General features: G+C 41.2%; 1 protein-coding gene across 2 annotated transcripts in view; it reads right to left on the reverse strand.

The window, feature by feature from the left end:
• Positions 1-6,967: 6,967 nt before the first annotated feature.
• Positions 6,968-21,104, reverse strand: part of MYO18B (myosin XVIIIB) — an 884,719-nt gene continuing 870,582 nt past the window's right edge. For both annotated transcript variants that reach the window (XM_040416566.1, XM_040416565.1), the window contains one exon: positions 6,968-7,156. In XM_040416566.1, coding sequence (XP_040272500.1) covers positions 7,143-7,156 — 14 coding nt within the window. In that variant the 3' untranslated portion in view covers positions 6,968-7,142. The remainder of the gene's footprint in view (positions 7,157-21,104) is intronic.

The following is a 21,104-nucleotide window of genomic DNA, read 5'->3' on the forward strand; positions in this document are numbered from 1 at the left end:
CCCCTAATAGAACAGTACAGCAAGATGATGTTGTAGGTCTTTGGTGCTGGTCTGTGGGTTGACTCTGACTGTTCTCACCATTCGTCGCTTCTGTCTATCCGAGATTTTTCTTGGTCTGCCACTTCGAGCCTTAACTTGAACTGAGCCTGTGGTCTTCCATTTCCTCAATATGTTCCTAACTGTGGAAACAGACAGCTGAAATCTCTGAGACAGCTTTCTGTATCCTTCCCCTAAACCATGATGGTGAACAATCTTTGTCTTCAGGTCATTTGAGAGTTGTTTTAAGACCCCCATGTTGCTACTCTTCAGAGAAAATTAAAAGAGGAGGGAAACTTACAATTGACCCCCTTAAATACTCTCTCATAATTGGATTCACCTGTGTATGTAGGTCAGGGATCACTTAGCTTACCAAGCCAATTTGAGTTCCAATAATTAGTTCTAAAGGTTTTGGAATCAATAAAATGACAACAGTGCCCAAATGTATGCACCTGCTTAATTTTGTTTAAACAATTATAGCACACTTTCTGTAAATCCAATAAACTTCATTTTGCTTCTCAAATATCACTGTCCTTGTCTGTAATGCGTACAATAATAGGACATGTTCTATTTTTTTGCGGTGCGGAAATACGGACATACAGAAACGGAATGCACACGGAGTACCTTCCTTTTTTTTTTGCGGACCCATTGAATGAATGGTTCCGCATACGGTCCGCAAAAAAAAACAGAACGGACACGGAAAGAAAATACGTTCGTGTGCATGAACCCTAAGGGTATGAACACAGAGCAGTTGTGTTCCAGTCGGGTTGCGGCCATGCTGTGGTCAAGAACCGTGCAGCCAATTAGCCCGCTGCTGCCTACCTAATGAAGACCGCACTGTTTAGTCGGTCTTCATTGTTAATGGCCATGTGGCAACTTCAATAGCGTATGGCCATTAAAAATGAAGACTGACTATACAGTGCGGTCTTCATTAGTTAAATAAAAGGCAGCTGCGGGCTAATTGCCATGCGGTTCTTGACAGCAGCTTGACCGCAACCCAACCGTATCACGAGAGATACGTGTGATCATATCCAGGGGTGGGATTAAATTTTTTAACAATATGTTCCCTACTCAACGGCAGACACACGACGTCACGACACATGTTTACATTTACATACACCATATACAGTGGGATGCGAAAGTTTGGGCAACCCTGTTAATCGTCTCCATTTTAAAAATGGACCAAACCCGGATGCAAAAGAGAATAAGAATTCTACTATTTTCTAAATCATTGGGGTATGACCAGATATGGGATTCAGCCAGTTCCCTCAGGTTCTCCAGATCCAGTTTTTAAAATTACAGCGGCAGCTGGAGATGAGCGCTTCCATTCCATAGTTGAGCTTCTTAGGCTTTTTAAAAGTTGGGTGAAATCAATATTTTGTAGATCCTCCTTTTGCAGAAATTACAGCCTCTAAACGCTTCCTGTAGGTTGCAATGAGAGTCTGGATTCTGGTTGAAGGTATTTTGGACCATTCCTCTTTACAAAACATCTTTAGTTCATTCAGGTCTGATGGCTTCCAAGCATGGACAGCTCTCTTTAAGTCACACCACAGATTTTCAATTATATTCAGGTCTGGGGACTGATATGGCCATTCCAGAACGTTGTACTTGTTCCTCTGCATAAATGCCTTAGTGGATTTTGAGCAGTGTTTAGGGTCGTTGTCTTGTTGAAAGATCCAGCCCCGGCGCAGCTTCAGCTTTGTCACTGATTCCTGGACATTGGTCTCCAGAATCTGCTGATACTGAGTGGAATCCATGCGTCCCTCAACTTTGACAAGATTCCCAGTCCCTGCACTGGCCACACAGCCCCACAGCATGATGTAACCACCACCATATTTTACTGTAGGTAGCAGGTGTTTTTCTTGGAATGCTGTGTGGTTTTTCCTCCATCATAACGCCCCTTGTTATGGCCAAATAACTCAATTTTAGTTACATCAGTCCACAGCACCTTATTCCAAAATGAAGCTGGCTTGTCCAAATGTGCTTTAGCCCACCTCAAGCGGCACTTTTTGTGCTGTGGGCGGAGAAAAGGCTTCCTCTGCATCACTCTCGCATACAGCATCTCCTTGTGTAAAGTGTGCCGAATGGTTGAACGATGCACAGTGACTCCATCTGCAGCAAGATGATGTTGTAGGTCTTTGGTGCTGGTCTGTGGGTTGACTCTGACTGTTCTCACCATTCGTCGCTTCTGTCTATCCGAGATTTTTCTTGGTCTGCCACTTCGAGCCTTAACTTGAACTGAGCCTGTGGTCTTCCATTTCCTCAATATGTTCCTAACTGTGGAAACAGACAGCTGAAATCTCTGAGACAGCGTTCTGTATCCTTCCCCTAAACCATGATGGTGAACAATCTTTGTCTTCAGGTCATTTGAGAGTTGTTTTGAGACCCCCATGTTGCTATTCTTCAGAGAAAATTAAAAGAGGAGGGAAACTTAAAATTGACCCCCTTAAATACTCTCTCATAATTGGATTCACCTGTGTATGTAGGTCAGGGATCACTTAGCTTACCAAGCCAATTTGAGTTCCAATAATTAGTTCTAAAGGTTTTGGAATCAATAAAATGACAACAGTGCCCAAATGTATGCACCTGCTTAATTTTGTTTAAACAATTATAGCACACTTTCTGTAAATCCAATAAACTTCATTTCGCTTCTCAAATATCACTGTGTGTGTCTCCTATATGATAGATTTAACTGACATTTTTTATAGTAACAACCAACGATTTATACAGGAAAATCATGACGATTAACAAGGTTGCCCAAACTTTCGCATCCCACTGTATGTGCAACACACATAAATGCACCATATACATGGTACACATACATAAATACACCATATATACACTACACACATACCACCCAACTTTTAAAAAGCCTAAGAAGCTCAACTATGGAATGAAAGGGCTCATCTCCAGCTGCCGCTGTAATTTTAAAAACTGGATCTGGAGAACCTGAGGGAACTGGCTGAATCTCATATCTGGTCATACCCCAATGATTTAGAAAATAGTAGAATTCTTATTCTCTATTGCATCCGGGTTTGGTCCATTTTTAAAATGGAGAGCATCCGGACTGAACCCTGACCCATTCATTTTTATGGGTATATGCACATGGGCATTGTTTTTCACTGACTATCTGTCCATTCAGGAAATAGCTTGTTCTATCTTCATATGTTTTTTACACAACTGGTCCATTCAAGTCAAAGTGTCATTAGACAAAAAAAACTGACAACACATGGATGGCATCTGGATACAGACCGTTTTTCACTGATTCTTGCTAGGAGATGCTGTGTGTTATTTAAAATTTCTTATTTTCAGGCATGAAAAATGAATGACAAGTGGATGCAATTCGGACAGAAAAACAGCAAGACTGAACACAATTGCAGACAAAATGTATTCAACTTATGGGCAAAATCAATAATTTTCCAATGAAGTTGGCACATTCTGTATACTGTAGCTCATGTGAAAGAGGTCTATGTAAATAGCTGTATATGTGCAATGGGCGCCTCCCCCTAGGGCCCTTAATAGATGTATGACGCGAGTCCCAGGTGTAGGAATGCCGAGTGGTATAGTGCGGCCTAAAATGTTCCTTTATATGTGTCACGGTGCTCCTACCTGGATACGGCTGGACCCCATGCTTTGGCTCCAAAGCAATAAATAATAAATAGGGGGAATAATTGAGGGATTGAAGAAAGAATCGAGTCCAGACCTTATAATGTTGAACAGCAGCTTTACTTGAATAAATGTTAATCCAAGACAATCTTCAAGCTTTATCTTTGTCCCAGCAGGCTTTAGCATTACACTTGGCAGGCAAACTCAGCTCTGCTACACTTGTTTCTCTCTGGCTCTGCTGTACTGATAGGCTGACTGTATAACTCAGATTCTTCTGTCTGCTGCACTTTCTCTCTTTGTAGTCTGACTCTTAGGTTATGCCAGGGAACTATACTCATTGCTCCTGAGGCTTTATGCTTTGGCCTCCATGTCCAGCAGAGCTGAGGGTGCTCTGGCTGACTTGGCTTGGGCACGTCCAACAGAGACGTGCCCAGCACACCCTCCCTTGGCAGGGGGTAAGCTAGACTGACTAGAACAGGTCCCCACCCTTCCTGCAGGAAGTGGGACTCATCCACTCCTCCACAGAGGGGGGTTAGATGGAATGGAAAGCTCCATTCTATCTAACTGTAGCTCTGCCATGTTTTATGCCACCTGCTGGTAAACTAGGCACATTACACGTTAACATAACAGTTGCAAACATTATTAGGAATACACAGTGTAGTGGGCCTGAAATAAATACACAAGATGACATGATATTAGCATACACTGATAGAAGCAGGGCGTAGGAGTGGTAAGAACACTCTGGGGCATTACATATGCATACTAGATTGTGACTGATGCTGATATTTGGAGCGAACCGAGGGAATTCTATTTATCCTTCCTATTTAGTGCTGTGCACTGCACTGACCTTGAAGTGAATGTATGAGCTTGATCATCTGTGGTCTAAAGGGCGTAGATGCTTATTTGATAGCCAATTGATAAGATGTATAGAATGTACAGTATAGTATGTACAATGGTTCTCAGCCCCGCTGTTCACTCTCATATAGGTCACAGGCCGCTAGGCTTGAAGGCTGTAGGGCAGCACAATGACGTTATCTTGCCAGGATGCAGATGACACAACGTCTTTACAGTGGCCCCCTGTGCTGGGACGCCAGGAAGTTGGAACTTAGGCTACAGGCCAGAATCTTGTTTCGCAGATTGAAGCAAAGTGGAAGACTGAGTATTTCAGGCTTTTTTTGTGTCACTTTTGGGGATCCTAAAGCTGCTGAGGGCACTACAGGTGGGCTTATAATAACTACTGGGGCTTTATAAAGGGGCCTATAATAACTACTGGGTGCACTATAAAGGGGCTTATAATTACTAGGGCACTATAAAGAGGCCTATAATAACTACTGGAAGAACCATAGAGGGACCAATGATAACTAAAAGAGGCACTAAAGAGGGACCTATAATAACTACTGGGGTCCCTGTAGAGGGGCCAATGATAACTACTGAGAGCACTGTAGAGAGGCCTATGTTAACTACTGGGGCACCAAAGAAGGGCCTATATTAACTACTAGGGCACTATAAAGTGGCCTATATTAACTATTGTGGCACTATAAAGTAGCCTATAATAACTACTGGGGGCGCTATAGAAGGACCAATAATACTTACTTGGGATTCCATAGAGGGGTCAATAATAACTACTGGGGGCACTACAGAGGGGTCTATAATAACTACTGGGGGCACTATAGAGTTGCCAATGATAACTACCGGGGGCACTATAGAGGGTACTATATTAACTACTGGGGGAACTATAGAGGTGCCAATGATAACTACAGTACGGGGAGAACTATAGAAGGGCCTATATTAACTAATGGGGCATTATAGAAGGGCATTATTACTTATGGAAGCACTTTAGGGGACATTATTACTATTGGTGGTATAGTGGGGGAGCATTATTATTGGGCATAATATGAAGGGCACTACTACTAACAGGGCCATTCTCAGGAAGCATTATCACTGTAGGGGGCCTAATAGTAATGAAAACACACTTGGAGAGAATTATAATTGGTGGGAATTTTGGGAGCACTATTTCTATGGGGGAACTATCTGTATGGTACTATAATTTCTGCAGTATAGTATTTGGGGACATTGGGGGAGCACAACGGCACAGTATTGGAGGTAGCAGCAGGATAACACTGCTCGGGCACCACAAGGGGGAGGATGATGGAAAAGTGAGGAATCTAATATGTATGTATGCCAAGCTCTGCAGAGACAAGACGTGGCTGTGAGATGTCATTATGGTCTGCTCCCAAAGGAGAAGATGAGGAAAGAGAACGTCTACATCAGAGGAGATGTCATTGGAAGCAATGGGTATGTATTGCTGTATTCTTCTTTTTGTTTAGCAGTGGTGAATGTAATGTAATGTCCATTCAAATATACCATTAGCACTGGGGTGGGGCGCAATCATATTTCACATTCACCAACAAGAGGGCCTGTCTGTTTTAAAATGCCAGGGCTGAATTTTACCCTAAGTCCTGGCCTAGTAACCAGTACAGAATGGTAGAATATTTTGGATCAAGATTGTTTCAAAAGTTGCCATATATTTGCATAATAATATATGCTTTTACTACTAATTATCTTTTCTATATATTAATACCAACTTTAAAATCCTCTATATTGTGCATATCATATTTCAATTTCATTATTTATTTATTTTTTGCAAGACAGTAGATCAGCACAATATTATGTATGGCACTTCTTTTATGAGGTATGGTTCTAGGTCAGTCCTACCCAGTAGTGACATACAATTTGAGCTAAGTCTGTTACCTATATATCATATTCCTGATATCCCATCCCTTGTGACCTACCCATATTTACAGTTTACACCTGCAAGCTTTGACACATCATAACACCACAAGCTTTGTATTCTGCAGCGTTGGCATTTGGCTTGTCATAAATTGCTCAGTAAGTGTTGTTCTCAGGAAATCATTGCACTTGTGAGGCTTAGTGAATAGATTTCAGGTTCAGACGAGGCACCACGAGCACCGCTGCTTAAATGTTTGTGCAGACACAGGAGAAGCAACTGTTACTTAGCGTCTCAGCTTTCCTCCTGAAGAAGCTAATTACATTGACAAGGCTTGGTCTTGTTTTTAACATTGTGAATTGATATTTCCAAGGCAACAAATCCCTGTTACATCTCTGACTCCCAAAACAAGATTACCTTTGTTGTTTGGTACCGACTGGGTATAATCTCGGATCTGAGATGCAGTATACCTGAGATAGTTGAAAGCAGCAGATCATCCTCCCCTCCATCAATAAGAAACAAAAGTTCAGAGAACATCACGACTATTCCCAATATGAAAATATTATTTAAAAAATAAATAAAGACAACATAAAGGTGAGAAACATATTGCTTTATTTTTTTTTTCCAAAAAGCAAACAAATTACCAAATAACAATTTTTTCTAGCCATAAATCCAACTTTACAGTCTGACTCTTCTGGCAAACATATAATGTGCATCTGAGGCAGAAGAATCCAAGCATTCATGGTGCATTCTACATGGGCCTGAAGACCCCTCAGTCTGTATGACCTAAAAGGAAATAAAAAAGTATCATAAATATAATGAATAATTTGTTATATATGATTTGTTATATCATTGACCAGTGCTCATTCTGGGCTGAATTTGGCTTGTGTATAATTACCCTTATGTACCAGATACAACATGCCATTCATGATTAGCACAGTCATTTTCTACTTCACATGATGTCCTCCTGCATGCATTTATCTAACAATGACATGACTTCCTGCTTTCTAAAAGATCAAAATGTCATGGTCACAGACAATAATTCTAATAGGGATCTGGGAGACAACAGGGCAGGGACATTAATCTACCCATTAATACCTTAAGTAGCTAAGGAAGATGCCTGCCAGTCCTGGGCTAAAGGTCCTTGTACATGTGCTGATATCACTGGGCAATGATCAGGGACAGGCGTTCATATAAACATTCATTTACAACCATTGCTTGCTCACTAGCTGTGTTTCCATGTGGTAATCAAGAGTATATAATGATGAATGATCATTACTATGATCATTCATCCTCATAGAGTTTCCTTATTTGTGGGCAGGAGAGCCTGTTTATATACAGCAATGTGCTACCGACACAGAATGATTGATTGAGCCACATAAACAATCACTTTACTTGTTCATTAGTTGATTGGCTGCACATTTACATGGGACAATTATCAGGAAGAAGCTCTTATATAAACTTCCGTTCCTGATAATCCTTAAAACAGAGTATGCCTGCTTGAACAAGAGAATGGAATGCAGATTTTTATCAGTTTTATTGTGTAACTACATATGTCCCTTTCCTCTGCTCATTTCCTTTACCATTTACTCCAATGTTTTAGTTAGACAAACCCATACCTTTCTCCCATAGCTGGGCAAAAAAAAATAAAAAAATTTAAATGTTCCATATGATAGACTACAATCATTTTTAATGGGGGATTTTTGCACTTTTGTATCACAGAAGTCTTCTGGTATAACATAATGTCCCTTTTTAACATCGTAGTCAATGTGATGATGGATGAGAAAAAGGACATCATGGATGACAAATACCTAAAAAATTCTTCAAAAAAGAAATTAGTACAAAATATGATACATAAAAACTGAAGGTGCAGACTTAAAGGGGTTATCCCGTGAATAATGTAAAAATAAAAATCAGACATCATATAGTACATAACAATAATTTTCTAACAAAGCTAGAACCAGCCCTGTACCTCGCATGGATCCAGAGATCTCCCCATTCATAGTAACATAGTATATAAGGCCGAAAAAAGACATCTGTCCATCCAGTTCGACCTGTTATCCTGCAAGTTGATCCAGGGGAAGGCAAAAAAGGTAGAAGCCAATTTTCCCCACTAAGGGGAAAAAATTCCTTCTCAACTCCAATCAGGCAATCAGAATAACTCCCTGGATCAAGGTCCCCTCTCTAGTAGCTGTAACCTGTAGTATTATTAAACTCCAGAAATACATCCAAGCTAGTGTTGAGCGAGTATGCTCGGTCGAACACCAGTTCGGCTCGAGCATCATGATGCTCCGCCGAATACCTTGTGTGCTCGAGTGCGATGCTCGAGTCAGTGCATTTAAATCCAATTTAGCCTCTATTTTTGAAAAGTTTCTGCCAGGATTTGAACTCACAACCATCTACATTAGAAACAAGAACTTTAACCACTCAGCTATAAAGCTGAATGATAAACTGTGTCAGAAAAACCTCATAGTAGTTTGTCATGTAGTAAGTATTCCTATATAGCAGAAGTATCATTTCATATTTCACTGCAGGTTAACATGTAGCTGAACAGCATAGTGGTTAAGGTTCTTGACTCTAATGTAGAAGGTTGTGAGTTCAAATCCCAGCAGAAACTTTTCAGAAATAGAGGCTAAATTTAATATATATATAGGAAAAAATGGTGGCACCGAACAAACTACAGATATACATTTTATATAGTGATATAAACAGTGATCGATTACATAACATATACAAGAAACAATGCGACAATGTGATCAAAATAGCAATGCTGCATAATATACAAAATTCATACATATGTAGATAAAGTGCATATGTGCATAATAGCTGTGTAAATAACCCAATAAAAACATCAATAAAAGCATAATCAAGGGGCGGAGAACAAAGGAGAAGAAAACATGTAATCATACCCAACAGGTGGATCAGAAGTCTCATATGTTGTAACGCCACACTCGGCGTGTGGTTTGTCACAATGCGCATGCTCCAGATTACGTCATCGGTGTGTGAAAGCAGGAAGTGACACGCAACGATATTGAACGCATGCGCACCTCACACCCGCTGTCTCCACAGCCATCTTAAGTATTGTTTCTATAAGGTGGCAGTGTGCGCACGCGCATAATAGAATGACATCCTGAAAAACTTTCAGCTCATATTTGCAGCCAAGAAATAATTACTAGAAGTGCACAAATAGTCCCACAACATGGACAGTGAATTTTCAATCTCCATTCATTATTTTTTTCAATGCGAAATATTGGCAATATAATTTTCACGTACGCACATGCGCAAATGCACTATACATTAGTATATATATATATATATATTAGTATATAACACCCCACTTCAATCCATTTTTTTGGGGGGGCGACTGGTATATCACACCAGTAGAAACTATTTGTTCCAATAACGCTTGTCCCTCTATATACCTGCAGTATCGCAGCGGAACCGCACACAACTGCCGCACAATACAAATGCACTATAATATACTTTCTAACATAGAAAGTATATTATAACATTGTACAAGGAAGGCAATCCATTAGAATATACATAAAGATAAAACGTAACCTTTAATAATTTTACTATGAGGGTCAATTCACACGTCCGTAAGTGTTTTGCGGATCCGCAAAACACGGACACCGGCAATGTGCATTCCGCAATTTGTGGACCGCACATCTCCGGCACTATAATAGAAAATGCCTAATCTTGTCTTCAATTGCGGACAAGAATAGGACATGTTCTATTTTTTTGCGGAAACGGAAGCACAGATGCGGAAGTGCGGATCCGCAAATGCGGATGCGGACAGCACATTCCGGCCACATTGAAAATGAATGGCTCTGCACCCGTTCCGCAAAATTGCGGAACGGATGCGGACCCATTTTGCGGACGTGTGAATGGAAAATATATCCCTCAAAATGAAAACAAATTAAATTATTAAAGTTAAGCAAAAAGCATAGATGTGGTAGGCAATAACAAGTGCTCGGCGGCACTAAATTAGGTGATCGGCGGCACCAAATCAGAAACCATATGTCCTACCACAATCCGGGGGGTTCCAGTGCACATCCATGAATCCCGGAGGGAAAGCAAAAAACATCTATCCCTGGGCTAGATGATGATGTGGTATTGAAGGACAGGGTGGGCAAAGAACTGTCCCTGATATTGCCCTACAGGGGGGTGCTATTCTGGCCCTGATAGCCTAACCACAGACCACCCGCCCTGATAAGAGCGACTCCGTCCGGAACCTTACCTTATATAAAAATGGCCTTAGTAAGCCCCTAGGCCCCTGACTTCCAGGTGATCACTATATAAATCTATGTGTTTTTGACTCATTATAAAAGTATATTATAAGTATATCGCACCCCTCTGTGTATCACACATATCGATAGCACACCTATACTAGTCCTTAAAATGGCTTTTGTGGCCCTATTAGCTAGCGTTTGGTGTCCTGTCCCTGCTCCACACACTGGCAAAACACTGAATGTAAAATGGCGGCCAGATCAGGTTTATTTATAAGGTAGGGGGTATGTCCATGTGCTGAAATGTCTCAATTGGCTGTCCTGTACCACCTGATAGATGTGTCATGGGTCAAAGTTCTTCATAATGTAAAAGAATATGGCGGGCGCGAATTTCTCCATATGTTCGCATGTTCGGCGAATCGCGAACCGCAAGGCTGTCTCTAATTATAATATATGTAATTATATTGTGGCTAAAAATATCAGTAGTAGTTTCCCATATATTATGCATTCATATATATCAGAAGTATGATTTTATCTTTACAGGGAGTGCAGAATTATTAGGCAAGTTGTATTTTTGAGGATTAATTTTATTATTGAACAACAACCATGTTCTCAATGAACCCAAAAAACTCATTAATATCAAAGCTGAATATTTTTGGAAGTAGTTTTTAGTTTGTTTTTAGTTTTAGCTATTTTAGGGGGATATCTGTGTGTGCAGGTGACTATTACTGTGCATAATTATTAGGCAACTTAACAAAAAACAAATATTTACCCATTTCAATTATTTATTTTTACCAGTGAAACCAATATAACATCTCAACATTCACAAATATACATTTTTGACATTCAAAAACAAGACAAAAACAAATCAGTGACCAATATAGCCACCTTTCTTTGCAAGGACACTCAAAAGCCTGCCATCCATGGATTCTGTCAGTGTTTTGATCTGTTCACCATCAACATTGCGTGCAGCAGCAACCACAGCCTCCCAGACACTGTTCAGAGAGGTGTACTGTTTTCCCTCCTTGTAAATCTCACATTTGATGATGGACCACAGGTTCTCAATGGGGTTCAGATCAGGTGAACAAGGAGGCCATGTCATTAGATTTTCTTCTTTTATACCCTTTCTTGCAAGCCACGCTGTGGAGTACTTGGACGCGTGTGATGGAGCATTGTCCTGCATGAAAATCATGTTTTTCTTGAAGGATGCAGACTTCTTCCTGTACCACTGCTTGAAGAAGGTGTCTTCCAGAAACTGGCAGTAGGACTGGGAGTTGAGCTTGACTCCATCCTCAACCCGAAAAGGCCCCACAAGCTCATCTTTGATGATACCAGCCCAAACCAGTACTCCACCTCCACCTTGCTGGCGTCTGAGTCGGACTGGAGCTCTCTGCCCTTTACCAATCCAGCCACGGGCCCATCCATCTGGCCCATCAAGACTCACTCTCATTTCATCAGTCCATAAAACCTTAGAAAAATCAGTCTTGAGATATTTCTTGGCCCAGTCTTGACGTTTCAGCTTGTGTGTCTTGTTCAGTGGTGGTCATCTTTCAGCTTTTCTTACCTTGGCCATGTCTCTGAGTATTGCACACCTTGTGCTTTTGGGCACTCCAGTGATGTTGCAGCTCTGAAATATGGCCAAACTGGTGGCAAGTGGCATCTTGGCAGCTGCACGCTTGACTTTTCTCAGTTCATGGGCAGTTATTTTGCGCCTTGGTTTTTCCACACGCTTCTTGCGACCCTGTTGACTATTTTGAATGAAATGCTTGATTGTTCGATGATCACGCTTCAGAAGCTTTGCAATTTCAAGAGTGCTGCATCCCTCTGCAAGATATCTCATTATTTTTGACTTTTCTGAGCCTGTCAAGTCCTTCTTTTGACCCATTTTGCCAAAGGAAAGGAAGTTGCCTAATAATTATGCACACCTAATATAGGGTGTTGATGTCATTAGACCACACCCCTTCTCATTACAGAGATGCACATCATCTAATATGCTTAATTGGTAGTAGGCTTTCGAGCCTATACAGCTTGGAGTAAGACAACATGCATAAAGAGGATGATGTGGTCAAAATACTAATTTGCCTAATAATTCTGCACGCAGTGTATATATATATATACACTCACCTAAAGAATTATTAGGAACACCTGTTCTGTTTCTCATTAATGCAATTATCTAGTCAACCAATCACATGGCAGTTGCTTCAATGCATTTAGGGGTGTTGTCCTGGTCAAGACAATCTCCTGAACTCCAAACTGAATGTCAGAATGGGAAAGAAAGGTGATTTAAGCAATTTTGAGTGTGGCATGGTTGTTGGTGCCAGACGGGCCGGTCTGAGTATTTCACAATCTGCTCAGTTACTGGGATTTTCACGCACAACCATTTCTATGGTTTACAAAGAATGGTGTGAAAAGGGAAAAACATCCCGTATGCGGCAGTCCTGTGGGCGAAAATGCCTTGTGGATGCTAGAGGTCAGAGGAGAATGGGCCGACTGATTCAAGCTGATAGAAGAGCAACATTGACTGAAATAACCACTCGTTACAACCGAGGTATGCAGCAAAGCATTTGGGAAGCCACAACACGCACAACCTTGAGGCGGATGGGCTACAACAGCAGAAGACCCCACCGGGTACCACTCATCTCCACTACAAATAGGAAAAAGAGGCTACAATTTGCACTAGATCACCAAAATTGGACTGTTGAAGACTGGAAAAATGTTGCCTGGTCTGATGAGTCTTGATTTCTGTTGAGACATTCAAATGGTAGAGTCCGAATTTGGCGTAAACAGAATGAGAACATGTATCCATCATGCCTTGTTACTACTGTGCAGGCTGCTGGTGGTGGTGCAATGGTGTGGGGGATGTTTTCTGGGCACACTTTAGGCCCCCTAGTGCCAATTGGGCATCGTTTGAATGCCACGGGCTACCTGAGCATTGTTTCTGTCCATGTCCATCCCTTCATGACCATCATGTACCCATCCTCTGATGGCTACTTCCAGCAGGATAATGCACCATGTCACAAAGCTCGAATCATTTCAAATTGGTTTCTTGAACATGACAATGAGTTCACTGAACTAAAATGGCCCCCACAGTCACCAGATCTCAACCCAATAGAGCATCTTTGGGATGTGGTGGAACAGGAGCTTCGTGCCCTGGATGTGCATCCCTCAAATCTCCATAAACTGCAACATGCTATCCTATCAATATGGGCCAACATTTCTAAAGAATGCTATCAGCACCTTGTGGAATCAATGCCACGTAGAATTAAGGCAGTTCTGAAGGCAAAAGGGGGTCCAACACCATATTAGTATGGTGTTCCTAATAATTCTTTAGGTGAGGGTGTATATATATATATATATATATATATATATATTAGTAATTGCACATTTATTTTATGCCATACATTTTTTACAATTGCAATTTTTTTTTTTAAATATATGAATTTAATTTAGCCTCTATTTCTGAAACATTTCTGCCGGGATTGGAACTCACAACCTTCTACATTAGAGACAAGAACTTTAACTACTACGCTATACAGCTACATGTTAACCTGCACTGAAATATGAAATGGTTAAAGTCCTTGCCTCTAATGTAGAAGGTTGTGAGTTCAAATCCCAGCAGAAAGTTTTCATAAATAGAGGCTAGATTAGATTTAAATACACTGATTGTCCCCAAGCACTGACTCCATATATGGACATAGCTATATATGGAGTCAGAACAGGGACTCCTAAGCCGTGGACTCACCCTGGGGGATTCCCTGACTGTACAGCAATCTTCTGCATAGACCTCAGTGGGACCCGACACCCTTTCCTCAGAGCAGGGGGTGCCTGGTTTAATACTCAGTTTCTCCCATTGACTTCCATTGTGCTCTGGTGCTCTGTAGAGCACCCGAGCATCGCAAAGTGTTCTACCCGAGCACTTTGGTGCTCGATCAACACTTATCCAAGCCCCTCTTAAACTCTTTTAATTAATTCACCATCACCACCTCCTCAGGTTGAGAGTTCCATAGTCTCACTGCTCTTACCATAAAGAATCCTCTTCTATGTTTGTGTACAAACATTCTTTCCTCCAGATGCAGAGGATGTCCCCTTGTCACAGTCCTGGGGATAAGTAGATAATGGGAGAGATCTCTGTACTGACCCCTGATATATTTATACATAGTTATTAGATCTCCCCTCATTCAAATTTTTTCTAAAGTGAATAACCCTTATTTTGATAATCTTTCAGGGTACTGTAGTTGCCCCTTTCCAGTTATTACTTTAGTTGCCCTACTCTGTACCCTCTTCAGCTCTGCTTTATCTGCCTTGTTGACAGGAGCCCAGAACTGTACACAGTACTCCATGTGTGGTCTGACTAGTGATTTGTAAAGTGGCAGGACTATGTTCTCATCACGGGCATCTATGCCCCTTTTGATGCAACCTATTATCTTATTGGCCTTGGCAGCAGCTGCCTGACACTGGTTTCTACAGTTTAGTTTGCTGTTCACTAAAATTCCTAGGTCCTTTTCCATGTCAGTGTTACCCAGTGTTTTACCATTTAGTATGCATGTATGTACTAGGTGACTTGCATTATTCCGTCCCATGCGCATAACCTTACATTTGTCAGTGTTAAGCCTCATCTGCCACTTATCTGCCAAAGCTTCCAATCTATCCAGCTCCCTCTGTAGCAGTATACTGTCCTCTTCCATGTTAATTACTTTACACAGCTTAGTGTCATCTGCAAAAATTGATATTGAACTGTGCAAGCCTTCTACAAGATCATTAATACATATATTGAAGAGAATAGGACCCAATACTGACCCCTGAGGTACTCCACTAGTGACAGTGATCCAATCTGAGTGTGTACCATTAATAACCATCCTCTGTTTTCTATTACTGAGCCAGTTACTTACCCACATACAGACATTTTCTCCTAGTCCAAGCATTCTCATTTTATATACTAACCTTTCATGCAGTACAGTGTCAAATGCTTTGGAGAAGTCCAGATATACGACATCCATTGATTCGCTGCTGTCAAGTCTAGAACTTACCTCCTCATAGAAACTGATTGAATTAGTTTGACATGACCGATCCTTCATGAAGCCATGCTGAAATGGCATTATTTGATTATTTTCATTGAGGTACTCCAAGATAGCATCTCTTAGAAAACCTTCAAACAGTTTACCCACAATGGATGTTAAACCATCCTATAGTTTCCGGGCTCTGTTTTTGGACCCTTTTTTAATATTGGCACCACATTTGCTATGCGCCAGTCCTGTGGAACACTCCCTGTCAGTATAGAGTCCTTAAATATCAGAAATAAGGGTCTGGCTATGACATTACTTAATTCTATTAGGATACGGGGGTGTATGCCATCTGGTCCTGGCGATTTGTCTATTTTAATCTTTTTAAGACGCCACTGTACTTCTTCCTGGTCAGACAGGGCACTTTTAATGGGGAATTTACTTTTACATTCTGCTTTTCATCTGATATTTTATTTTCCTCAGTGAATACAGTGAAGAAAAAATATTTAATAGCTTTGCTTTCTCCTCATTGCTCTCTGCAACTCCTCCCTCATTACTCTGTAGAGGGCCGACACCTTCAGATTTATACTTTTTACCATTTATATAATTGCAGAACATTTTACGGTTAGATTTGCTCTCTTTGGCAATTAATCTCTCGGTCTCTAGTTTGGCTGCTTATATTTGTCTTTTTTACATATTTATGTTTTTCCTTATAGTTTTTCAGTGCTTCCTCACTACCCTGTTGTTTTAGTGATTTAAATGCTTTCTTTTTGTCATTTATTGCTTTCTTAACAGTTCTATATATCCACATTTCTATGTATCCACATTAGTTTTTTCTTGTTCCTTAATCTCTTATTCCCATAATGTATGTACCTCTCACAATTAGATTTTAGGATGCTTTGAAAAATATCCCATTTTGTGGCTGCATTTTTATTTTTGAGGACTTTATCCCAGTTACTTAGGCCTATGGCCTCTCTTAGTTAGTCCATTTAGTAAATGGACTAGTTAGTAAATTTAGCTTTGAAGTTTGGTATTTTTTGTTCCTCCCTGAAGAAACACTCTTTTGAATGACAATTGGAAGGTTATTACTTTATGGTCACTATTTCCAAGGTGTCCCCCAACCTGCACATCTGTTGTTCTGTCAGGTCTATTGGTTAATACTAAGTCCAGTATGGCTGTCCCTCTAGTCGGGTCCTGAACCAGTTGGGAAAGGTAATTGTCTTTGGTTATTGCCAATAACCTGTTTCCTTTATGAGATATACAGGTTTTCCAGTCTATATCTGGGTAGTTGAAGTCCCCCATAATAACGACCTCATTATGATCTGCCGCCTCGTCTATCTCATTTAGTAGCAAATTTTCTGTGGACTCTGATATATTAGGTGGCTTATAATAAACTAATATACAATAAAAATATTTTGTTATTGTTTTTGCCTCCATATATTTCTACCCACAGTGACTCTACATGTTCATGTCCCTCCCCCTCTCTGTTTTTTGCGATCCTTTCTAAACAGACTGTAACCCTGTATGTTAACCGCCCAGTCATAGCTATCATCCAGCCATGTCTTAGTTATTCCCACTATGTCATAGTCCTCCTAAAAGTACACATCACTAATTCCAGTTCACCAGTTTTATTAGTCAGGCTTCTGGCATTAGTATACATACAATTAAGAGGAAAAAATATAATGAGAGATACTAAGGGCACCGTCCTCCCACCTGAATTACCAGGGAACCCAGTCCTGGCCTCCTACGACCATCCAGGAAAGTGGGGTGCAGGGCTTAAACAGATTTGTAACAAGATGCAAGATGAAAAGATCAGCCGCACTCACCATCCGTGTTCACACTTTTATTGCAGGGTACATTCCAGGGGCAGACTCACAGGGAGCATCAATATACAGCGACGGCCGTTTCGCAGTGTGACAGCTTCTTCCAGCTGTTTGATCCACTCTGAGATTCGTGTGTGCGCTGACTTTTAGCGTCATCTGGGGGAGGGTTCAGCCGACCCATCACTCAATGACCCTTGACGCTGCAACAGCGGCGCACGCACGAGACACAGGTACATAGACACATATGTGCAAAATTTAAAAACAGTAATAGCATAAATACAAAAAAGTTATAGAGAAGTGACAAAAGGCTGGCATGTATGGAAGGAATAATATCTATACACCCATACGGGATGAGCTGGGTACAAAATCCGCTACTAATTCCCTACAGTGAATAATATATTTCAAAAAGAGACACATTTGTATGACACCCTATTCAAATAAATACCGATAGATCATTACGCTCGTTCAGACCCAAATAACCAGTGGCATCGGTTTTAATAATAAACCGAGCTTCCTTTTGGAGCAGGGTACGGTGTCTATCACCTCCCTGCAATAATGGGGGAACATGTTCCAAACCCGCAAATCGCAGGGTGCTCGCATCCCCTCCATGTTGACACCGTACGCGCTCGATGAGGCGAGTGCGTCCCTTGCCTGTTTTAATTGAATTGCGGTGTTCTCGTACCCGCTCCATTAAGGATCTTTTGGTCTTTCCTACATAGAAGGATCCACACACGCAGATCAATACATAGACTACAAATGTTGTTCTACAATTAATAAATTGGTGCACGCAATGTTCAATGCCTCCAAAAAAAACATGGCGGCCTTGAAACATGTAGCCGCACAGGGAACAGTCACCACACCGATAGTTGCCAACCAGCTTACCGAGTGACAACCAACCGCGCGGTTTCCGTTCGCTGTAGCGGCTGCGCACCAAAATGTCCCTAAATGTACGACATCTTTTAAAAGCTAATATTGGTTTCTGATCTACAAGTTTGCCCAGATCTCCTTCTGCTTTTAGAATCTCCCAATTATTCAAGATTGTTCTCTTTATACTGTTTGCCATTGGACTATGTTTAAACACAAATCTGTCCTTTTTCTCTGCATCATTTTCCTCCTTACATTTTCTGCGTTTCATCAATGATCGTTGTGTGTGAGTCCTCACCTTTTCCAATGCTATACTCAATTGCTCTGGCGGGTACCCACGCTGGACTAGTCTATCCCTCAGTTCCTTCGCCTGTCTCAGGAAGACTGTGTCCTGACTGTTGATTCGTCTGAGTCTCAATAATTGTCCATAAGGGACTGACTCCGTTACGCTACGTGGATGATAGCTCTCATGGGGCAGTAGGGTATTGGTAGCAGTGGGTTTGCGATACCCTTCGGTATGTAGGGCACCATCTTCCATAACGACACGAACGTCCAAGAACTCGATGGTCGACCCCCCAAAATTGAGGGTGAACATGTTCATGTCGTTCGTGCCATTGAGATGGGCCACAAATTGCTCGCATTGCTCCTGTGTCCCCGACCACACCATGAAGATATCATCCACGTAGCGCAAAAATAGACGTATGGAACTGAGGAATGGGTTGGACGTCGAGAAGACATATCTGTCCTCGAATCTACCCAAAAATATGTTAGCGAAGGTACACGAGACAGGTGTCCCCATGGCAGTCCCAAAAATTTGCCTATACCATTGATCATTAAAAAGAAACGTATTATTCTCCAAGATAAATAACAGTGACTCTTCTACAAATTCACTAAATAAAGGATCTCTCCCTGAATGCTCAATGAGTTCAAGAACTGCGTTCACACCCCACGTTGCGGAATCCGGGTGTAAAGATTGACTACATCCAGGGACACCAAGCTCCAACCATCCTGCCACTGGAAACCCTCAAGTGCCAGGAGGAAGTCGTTGGTGTCACCCAGATATGTAGGGAATCTAAATCAAATAGGACGCAGTAACCATAAGTGATACAATTAAGAGGTTTATGTATATTTTTTACCCTATACCTTTCCTTCTAATCTATTTTAGTCCCTCCTTCCATTCCTCCCCCATTCCTATTACCTTGCCCGCGGTCTCTATCTGCACTATCTTCCCATCCTATAACGTAATTACCCTACCCCTGTCCCTAGTTTAAACACTCCTCCAACCTTCTAGCCATCTTCTCCCCAACACAGCTGCCCCTTCCCCATTGAGGTGCAGGCCATCCCTACTATAGAGCCTGTAGCTGACAGAGAAGTCGGCCCAGTTCTCCAGGATTCGGAACCCAAACCCCTCCTTCCTACACCACTTGAGCCACTTGTTAACCTCCCTAATCTCCCGCTGCCTTTCTTGTGTAGCTCGTGGTACAGGTAGTATTTTGGAAAACACTACCTTTGAGGTCCTTTCCCTAAGCTTGTGACCTAAATCCCTGAAATAATTTTTAAGGACGCTCCACCTACCTCTAACTTTGTCATTGGTTCCGATATGGACCATGACTGCTGGATCTTCTCCAGCCCCTCCCAATAATCCATCAACCCGATCCGCGATGTGTCGAACTCGAGCGACAGGAAGACAACACACGGTTAGACGATCCCGGTCTTTGTGACAGATCGCCCTATCTGTACCCCTAATAATTGAGTCATTTATTGCTCTGCTAGATTTATATCAAGCTGGCAGCTCAAGGAGAGTGTCTTTTCTGCTGCAGCTGAGGGTGCGTGTCCATGCTCTCCCTATCACACCTCAGGAGGCAGTTGAAAGATGAAACAGAGCATGTGCGGCCTTCTTAATGAGCCGGTCAAAGAAGTAAGGTATTGAGTGTCACTATACATATACATTTTATTTAATATCTCAGTAGCTATACAAATTTTTTTATTACATGCAAGTACAAAAGTTTTCAGATCTAAGTGCTGGCTTGAAAACTGTAGAATATTTTTCGTGGGATAACACCTTTAACAGAACAATTGCTTTTATGTCACATTACCTCTCATTATGTGTAATTTATTATCCAGGATTCCAACATGACCTCAAGTCTAGGAGAAGACTGATATGCTCTCATACACAGGACTATATTTGCCTGCAGTAATATGGCATTCATTTTAGCACACCGTTTAATCCTACTTTGTTTCACTTGGATTAAGGGTAAGCAATAACAATGTTTCAATGAACTGTGGCCATTTGCATCTTGCAATTGATAATTCCCTGTGATGGGATGGTTATGTGTTTCAAGAATTTCAAGTCTCACAACTCACAGAGCAAAGCTAATCTTAGAAACTTGCAACTGTAATGTCTGTTTCATGAATTTGCTGCAGGATAAAGATAAGACATAAATACCACTGTAATTTGGTCATAGAAAGTTTAGATGAAAGTATGTTTATTTTTCATGTTTGAGGAATTTACTGATCTTATACATGAATGGAAATATTTCATCAGCTCTTAACTATTTTATGACAAGTGTTTAGGAAAATGTGCTCATCTAACTGTATTGTAAGTCAGAGGTCTTGTATTGTTTAATTATAAAAACATAGTGGAATAAAACACAAGAGAGGGGTGCTCCCTTAGGATATAACATCCGAAAAGTGTGCACATGTGAACATATCCAAACTTGAAGTGATTGCACTAAAATAGGCAAAACAAAACTATGTAGTGCTTTTGGGGGGGATTTCCCAGGGTTTTAACCTCTTGCCGACCATGTGTAGACTATAT

The sequence above is a fragment of the Bufo bufo genome, chromosome 2 (assembly GCF_905171765.1).
Source record: "Bufo bufo chromosome 2, aBufBuf1.1, whole genome shotgun sequence".
NCBI lineage: Eukaryota > Metazoa > Chordata > Amphibia > Anura > Bufonidae > Bufo > Bufo bufo.